Source organism: Microtus oregoni, unplaced genomic scaffold (genome assembly GCF_018167655.1).
Source record: "Microtus oregoni isolate MIOR12 unplaced genomic scaffold, Mior012 000024F_ref0000369, whole genome shotgun sequence".
Classification (NCBI taxonomy): Eukaryota; Metazoa; Chordata; class Mammalia; order Rodentia; family Cricetidae; genus Microtus; species Microtus oregoni.
In genome coordinates, this window is record NW_024543083.1 from 8309049 (window position 1) to 8317308 (window position 8260).

Below are 8260 nucleotides of genomic sequence, written 5' to 3' on the forward strand. Positions count from 1 at the left end.
CTACTGATCCACACAGAGCTTAGTGATATACACCTGTGACCCCAGCATTTGGGAAATTGAGACAGGATTGCTATGAGTTGACAGCCCGGGGTACATAATTCAAAGGCAGCCAGAGACACATAGCCAAACTATGTCTCAAAAACAGAAAAATGAAAGGGCTTGGGACAGACACGGTGGCATAATGAGAACGCCTCTAATCCCAGCACTTGGGAGGCAGATGTCTGCTGGTTTGCACAGTGAGGCCAGAAGAGAACATGAGACCACTAGAAAGCCAGAGTTACAGCAGGCTGTGGGCTGCCACGTGCCTGCTGGGAACCATGCTCAGAGCCGTCCCTCCAGTCATATAAAATACATCTTTAGAAAATTAATAATAGGGGGCCAGGCTTGGTGGTGCACATCTTAAATCCCAGAACTAGGGAAACAGAGGCAGCTTGCTCTCCATAAGTTCAAGGCCAGCCTGGTCTACATAATGAGTTCCAGGATAGGCAGAGCTACCTATTGAGACCCTGTCTCAAAAAAACTAATAATAATGATAGAGAATGGAGAGATTGGGATGGCTTGGAGGTAGGGTGTATGCTTGGCTTGCTCAAGGACGTGTTAAATCTTCAGCACCAAAAAAGAGACATTCATAAAACTATCAGATTTCCATGAATTAAAAGTGCTACCTTCGCTCAGCATGGCAGGAAGTCAGAAATAAGCAGATGCACAAGAGATACTCGAATAGCATATCTTTAATACTGTCTTCAAAGGTCTGCTTGCCAACTACAGTGTGCTCTGAAATATAAAATACGGTTCTCCTAAACCTAGAAAATTCTTCTGTATTTGTCTACTTAGAACATATTGTCATTTCAAACGTACGTAAGCTTTCTCACAGAGGCAGAACACAATCCACAGTGGGAACAGAAACTGCAAGAGTTAATTCTCAACACTTGAGGTCATAAACACAGCACGTTACTGTTGAACATAAGCCACTTGAAGTAAATTAGATATAATTTCTAATTTAATGGGAAAAAAATCACTTTTATGCAATGTCTTGACCAAAATCAAACAGTTAAGGGGAAAATTACCATATTCTGATACAAACCAAACTCCACTAAAACAATGTTAGAGGTTTGAATGCGCATGAACTACAGCTCTAGAACGAAGGTGCCTTTAGCTAGGGGATAATGAGAACGTATCAGGAACCAGGTCCCGAGTTTATGTTTTGAAAGTGTGCAGACACGCCACGGTACACACGCGGAGGTCTGAGGACAACCTGTGGAGCTGGCGCTCTCCTTCCACCTTTACACGGGTCCCAGGGGTCACACTCGGGCTGCCGGGTGGCCAGGCTTGCGTGACAAGCACCTTCACCCAGGGACCACCTCGCTGGCCCAAGTTTCACTTGCTGGTAACCAATACTTCACTTTGGGGCCTTCACTCCCCAAGACACACTTCCAATTTTATAAAGCTATGGAAGAAAAGGATCCACTTTTTAAAAAATCTACTTTATGAAGTTATTAAATATGGAATGACTTTTCTCTTCTAAAGACAGAAAAATATTGTTTTCCTCAAATGTTGACTTGACAGTTTATTTTGACAAGTGATTGAGAAAAATAAATGAAGCTCTGACTATAAATACAAATGTGTATGCACAGCTCTATATTCTGAGTGGCTGTCCTATGATCTCTTACGCTTCTGATTTAAATTAGAATAAGTTCTCTCAATAAAGGACATTAATTTTAACTTTTAAACTTAAATCATCTTCACTGCACCATTATCCTCTCTACTTTTCATTTGTACATTATTTCTATAAATACTCAAATGAAAAACAATCCACCGTCTTGAAACCAATATACAACATTATATTGGTGGTCTAAGAATTTTTTTTAAATATTTTGTTAAAATGTAAAAACTCTGAAATTACAAACAAAAAAATTTACAATTTTACAGTATATAACTAATTTATTTTAAAAAAATATTCTGATTTTTTTAAACAAGTAATCAAGTGCTATTTTTTCAAATGAACTCCTGTAAGTAGGCTAAAAGGGAGCACGTGGTCTTGTCCCACTAATACATCTCATCTTTTCATGCTGGTACTTCAACAATTTCAAAGTAGTCGTGTGGGAGAATCACGTAGCCCCTTTCTGACGCGTCATCTTTCTCTCTCTGGAAGTGCACGACTTCCTTTAGCTTTTCCAGCTGTCTCTCCTGCCTTCGGCACCGCTGCTGAGCAGTCTTGAGTTTCTTCCTGAGCTTTTCAACCTGCTGCTCCAGCTGCTGAATCCTCTTCCTCTGGTGCATCGTATCCTCCACAGTGTAATTGTGGTCACAGAAAACCGAGAGATTATCGGGGGTCTGGAGAGGAGGCATCAGCAGCCCAATAGCAGCATCGACCTGGGAGGTGGGGGGTGAAGGAGGAGAGGGAAGCTGTTCTTGGGGGTCCAGATCTTCCTTCTAGAATAGCAATATACAAGCAGATGTGAGTTTAGTTACTAAATAATGGCCTCAAAATATCTGCAGAGTTTTAGCATTAGACTTTGTCACTCCATGGTACAGAAAATTCCAAAATGAGAAAGCAGATTATCTTGGGGGTGGTTTTCACTGTACTGGCATGGATTCCCAGGTGCCAGGCCTCAAGGCAAAGCTTTTTACCACTAAAACTATGTCTTCCGGGATAAAAGTTTCAACATTAGGCTTTGGCTTGTTTGGGAATTTTTTTAAACAGGGTCTTGCTGTGTAGCCTAGGCTGCCTCACACTTGAGCCCCTACTGCCTTGGCCGCCCAAGTTCCAGGATAACAGGTAATGTGTAACCCTACCTGGCACCACTTTAGGGTGGGTTTTGTTTGTTTGTTTTGGGGCTTCCTTACTGTACAACCCAGGCTGGCCTGGAACTTACTAAATTTATACCAAGCTAGCTCCAAACTTGTGGCATTTATCTTGGTTTGTTCTCCCTGGTGCTCAGATTGCCGGTGTGTGCCACCATGGGGCATTTTCAGTGCTCACTCAACTTCTCTGTTTGAAGTTAAAGTGGGATTAGTCAAACAGACAAAGTGATTTAGTTAGATATCAGCAAATACTAAACATGTAAAATGGGAGAAAAATAATTTGAAAAGAAATGTCATCAATAATGAAAAACAAAACTTATCAACATGTACACTGAACTATTTTTAACTTACAAAACTTGACTGAGTTCTTCAGTGTGCAATATTTAATACATAAAAGTCTATGTTTTTAAAAAGTTTATTATTGTAACATGTGGGGGTTTTTTTTCTTTAAAAAGATTTCTTTTTAATCACATGTATATGTGTGAGTGTATGTGTGTGTCATTGAATCCCCTGGAGCTGGCATTCTAGGAATTGTGAGCCACCTGTAATGTGGATGCTGGGACTTGAACTCAAGTCCTCTGGAGAGTAACTCTTGGCCACTGAGCCCCAACAGTGGTTGCTGTCCAATGATGGGTTTCAGATACGCTTGTTTTCTTAACCCTTCCCTGATTTCTACAAAATTTCCCCATGAACACATTAGCGTCATAAACTTTATGGTGATTTGGAAAGCAGAGGTAGGAAGACAGGGAGTTCCAACTCAGCCTCAGCTACACAAAGCTCAAAGCCAGCCTGGGCTATTTAAGCGCCTGCCTCCCACAAGGGATGTGAGGGGAGGAGAAGAGAGGAGGAAAGAAAACAAAATGACCCCATGTTGAAAGCCCGGGTTACCTTGTCATGTGGCTCAACACAGAGGAATATCGTGGGGACAGCATTCTCCTTCAGCAGCTTGTTGTTGCACTCTCTCTTAAAGCAGTCCGGGGTGAAGTGCTCCGAACAGATACTGCTGTACTTCGTGGGCTTGAAGTTCTTCCTTCTGACGGCTGCCTCCCACTGTTTGCAGAGACTTGGCCGGGTCAGAGGGAACCTGAGAAGACACGGCTGGCTTTAATAAATGGAATCACCTGCTCCTCTCCTGCTGTGACCACACTCGGGAGGATCTGACTGAAGCCTGCTCCAGTTACTTAGCTCGCTGATTAGGGTTGACCTTTTCACAACAAGACACCAGCAGGCCAAGCAAACAGCCAGTGTGCACTACAGTTGCACACAAGTTTGTGTTCCGAGACAGACTTCTAGCTCTTCCTGAATCAGCCCCAAAATATTAATCCTGACTGTCTGAATTACAGGCAAATGATTAAGAAATAAAGGAAACATTTTATCACTTAACTCGGCCTAGGTAATGTTTACTGTCATCATGTTTTCCCACGTCAAACGACTTGGTGCTGTGCTGGGCGAAAAAGATGAAGAATGTTTCAATTTATGCCTCGTGATTACTCTGCCACATAGGTATGCCAGACCCTGACTACCCTTCTTTCATGCAGACCTAACCAATCTTCATGTTAGTGCTTGTTTCTTGCACAGCAGCTTTCTGCACTGCCAGTGCACACAAGCTAGAAAGGAGTACAAAGCAGTGGGACTACTTAGAAATCTTAGTCTCGAGTCTCCCAGTCTAAGAGCACAATTCTTCCAGGGCTGCTGAGACCTCTGCCATTGACTGCTCTGTTAGACAATGGGTAAGAGGTGTGTTGACCCTTCTTTTGTTTTATTTTTCAATATCCAGCCGCTGAAATATTTTTGATGTGTGTCATCTTTAACTGTTCTCCGTATCTTAAGAGTTCCCCCTGCCATCCTAACAGAAGCACAGGGAAGGGAGGTGACAAGCTGAATGCATATTCCTGTCACCATTTCCTGATTTCCTCATCTAGTCCTACAGTTTGAAGATGTGTGATATTTCAGAAATTCCAGTCAACCAAGAAGCAGTATTAGGAAATATTCTATCCTCTTCCCAGAGGGAAAACATCAACACACGAATCTCACTTTCTTTCTACTAAACATTTTTTTTTCTAAACGCAAACAGTAGCCACCTCGCCAAAAAAAAAAAAAAAATCCTGAAAGAACATTTTGAAATTTGCGTATGTAATTGTTTTGCTATGGATAACTTGTATAATTTATCAGTGAATCTGATCTCTTGGCTATCATCTGCACACAGGCAGGAATTCTTTCAGAAACTTAATGTAAAACATTAAAAAAATTTTTTGTGTTTTGTGGGCCATTACCAGTGTTACTAACTGTCGTTAGTAACGTTAAATTCTCCATCTTTCTTCTACTTTCAAGAAAGTATTTTCACCCCAGGATTCTTGGTTGTGGTACCTACCACATGAGCCAGCCCTGGCAGAGGTGGGAAAGGCTGGCATTAGCTCCTTTACTGAGGCAGCTGAATCAAGTGCGTTACCGTCCTCATTATCATCACCGTGTGTTGAAAGACTGGGGTTCATCTTGGCAATACCAAGAACTTCCTCTAAAACCCAGAGACCTAGTAGGGTGGTTCCCTTGAAACAGGGTCTAAAAGTCCTCCCTGACGTCAACACTTTACTGTCGTGGTTCCCTGCCACCAACAGCAGCGAGGTCGGAACCCCGCCTTACTCTTTATCCACAGGGATCAAGAGCATCCCTGTGGACCATTTCCCCGGCGCGGCTGGTGACGAAATCGAGAAGGCTGCGAGAGACCTCTAGGCGTCGCTCGCGTCCCGGGAAGCCTCCGCGGCAGAGAAGTCGCGCCCGGAGCCTCAGCCCAGCCGAGCCCACGGCGGCGGCGGCGGCGGCGGCGGCGGCGGCGGCGACGCGCACCGGGGAGCGCGCAGCCATGGGTCCCCGCCCCCGCCGACCGGCCCGCCGGCCGGGGGCCCCGCCTTCTGCAGGTCTCGCGCGGACACGCGCCGGGCTCCGCCTCCGCCCGGCCGCGCGCCCCTCGCCCCGGCCGCCCCAGCACGCCAGTTACCTACTTGTGGAAGGAGACGGGCTTGTCCTTATCGTAGCGGTTCTTGCAGCCGTAGGCGGAACAGGACTGCACCATCCTTCCGGGCCTCCACACTGCCCTTCTGCCCGGGAGGCAGGTGAAGGGGGCTCTCGGTGTCGCCGCGCTCGGCTTTGACACGCTCGCTGTTCTCGGTGGCTTTGGTCAGCAGTTATAGCGACGATCGCCTCACTGGGGGGCGGGGGATGGGGGGGTGACTACTCTGGCCGTTGTGTTGTTTGCTTTAGCAGAAAGACCACAGCTCTCGCCCGTCTCCCATCTTCAAGATGGCGGAGACAGCTTCAACCTCACCTCTCGCGAGGAGTTCGCTCGTTGTCGCTGATTAGCCGAAGGTAACGTTCCCAGGGAAGCCGACCATTGGCTGAGGCCAGGCGAGGCTCTGGGGCGTGGTCACCAGTGCGGAAGTGGGTGGGCCCGCTGCACTCTGGCCGGAAGAAAGGATGTTTGGGAGCCACGCTGAAAAAGTTGGTGGTGTAGTGGTCGGTGTGGTTGATTCGTTTGTCTTTTTCTGCTGTAGCCTGGTAAAGAGCGGCAGATTGGGTCCGGAAGCCTAAAGGAAACGTGGGAAAGCGCTAGTTCCTGGTAACACGTATTTTTTTTAAAGGGCGGCCGCGGAGGTGTAGTTTGTACAAACCTGGGGGCCGGTTTCTAGTAGGGAACCCGGACAAACGCGCATTCCGTCTCAGTTGAGAAAGCAGAAGTACTTCTGAACGCTGTTACTGTCGTGTCGTGTGCTGTGCTGAAAATTGCGACCTGCTGCAGCGATTCTTCATGCTGGAGAGAGGTTTTACATCCTCCCCGCCCCCCCCCCCCGTACTTTTGAAGCTGGAACACATTCTCCCTTATAGGCTGTTTTCCGGCCCTTTAAATATTGCTTCCCTCAGGGATCCATTTAATGCCCACCATTTCTGCAATACTTTGATTCTTGAACCCGCATACCATGATTTCCTAGCTCTTTTACTTCTACATACATGGGCTTGCCTTCCAAGTTACCAGGTGTATGTATGGATTAATGTATTCAACAACTGCTTAAAGCCGAAACCCTGGTATCACTGAGATTTAGAAAAAAACAAAGGACTTAACTCAGTGGTTAGGACCACTTCTTAATTGATCTTGCAGTTCAATTCCCAGCACCCACATGGCAGCTCATAACCATCCCTAACTCCAGGGGATTAAGCACCAGGCACACACGTTGTGAACATACATATACACACCTGTGTAGGTTAGAGGACAACTTGTGGGAGTTTGTAGGAGGTTGTGGCAGCTGCAGCAGGTGACAGCTAGTGTACAGATGTCAACTCACCAGAGGAGCGATTCTCTGATGGAGGAGAATCCTGTCTGGGAAAGGCCGGTGGGACCACCGACTCTGGAAACTGTTGCTCCTGTCTGTAATTTCACACATGCAAAAGACAGTTATGGTGTCTCCCTGATACCTGCGTTGTAGTGTATAATCTCATGTGATGTGTAGTGGCGGTAGTTTAAGGGCTGAGACTGGTCTGGGGGAATGTGCGATATGAAGTGGGTGATCTAGGAAGGAATCATTCCTCTTTTTCACTTATTTTTACATATTGTGCACCTAAATGCAGCTGGCATGTTATGTCTAGAACACATAGTGTACCACCCATCTTCATAGAACTTATATTTTACAGAGGAGAAGATGGAATAAAGACATAAATTACACTAAGGTGCCCAAATAAGGGGGATTAAGAGAAAAGTCCAAAGGGCTGTAATGAGAGTAGGTATCCCATGCAAACAGCAAACATCTGGATTGGAAACCAGAGGATGGAATGTAATGAGCTGAGGAGGAGCATTCTAGGCACTGGGAGTGTGTGTTATAGCACCAGCTTGTGTTCGAAAGGATAGGCAGTAAAAAAGCCAGGCTGTGGTGGTGGAGCCCAGCTAGGAGAATAGCGTGAAGTGAAGATGAAGGATTCAAATTGAGTATGAGTTTGGATGAAGCTCAGTGGGGGGCCACTGAGCCATTTCAAGCATTAACCAATATTTTTAAAAGGTAATTCTACCTATTTTAAGAGCTGGAGAAGGCCACAATTCAAAAACACGAATTAAGAGGCTGTTGCTCGTGAGCGAAGAGGCGGTAGCGGGGTGAAGGTGGTGGCACAGAAGCTGAGTGGTAGGATTCAAGATGTATGTTCGCAGTGCCAGCGCTATAGCTTAGTGAGTGGTGAGAACTGGGTGGGCACTGAGCGTGGTTTCTAAACTAAGCAACTGGCTTGAGCATTAGCTGTATGTATTATGTAATACGAAAGTGAGAGACCTGCCCACAGAAAGGAGAGACTGGTGGAGACTGGGAAGGGGTGGGAGCACCTTAAGCTGGGGACAGGTTTTAAGACTGAGGATGTAGGAAGAGAAGGTTAAAAGTGGTGTTAGTAAACAGGAAAGGCCCACTAAGAAAAAACTTTGTGG

General features: G+C 45.8%; 1 protein-coding gene across 2 annotated transcripts; it reads right to left on the reverse strand.

Annotated features, from left to right (window-relative positions):
- Positions 1–713: 713 nt before the first annotated feature.
- Thap1 (THAP domain containing 1) lies at positions 714–6628 on the reverse strand. 2 transcript variants are annotated; one of them, XM_041673778.1, is made up of 3 exons: positions 5805–6628; positions 3694–3889; positions 714–2433 (listed from the first exon to the last, which is right to left on the reverse strand). In XM_041673778.1, the coding sequence occupies exons 1-3, from the start codon at positions 5873–5875 to the stop codon at positions 2065–2067; spliced, it is 636 nt and encodes a 211-aa protein (XP_041529712.1). In that variant the 5' UTR covers positions 5876–6628; the 3' UTR covers positions 714–2064. The 2 variants fall into 2 exon arrangements, with proteins under 2 accessions (XP_041529712.1, XP_041529713.1); XM_041673779.1 differs by lacking the exon at positions 5805–6628 and adding an exon at positions 5177–5325.
- Positions 6629–8260: the final 1632 nt, after the last annotated feature.

Excerpts from the sequence above, each read along its gene's own strand:
- Thap1 (XM_041673778.1), bottom strand. The coding sequence starts at position 5,875 with ATGGTGCAGTCCTGTTCCGCCTACGGCTGCAAGAACCGCTACGATAAG. Across the intron at positions 3,890-5,804 it reads AAGCCCGTCTCCTTCCACAA|GTTCCCTCTGACCCGGCCAA; the intron begins GTAGGTAACTGG and ends GTGTCTTCTCAG. Across the intron at positions 2,434-3,693 it reads GTGTTGAGCCACATGACAAG|AAGGAAGATCTGGACCCCCA; the intron begins GTAACCCGGGCT and ends TTGCTATTCTAG.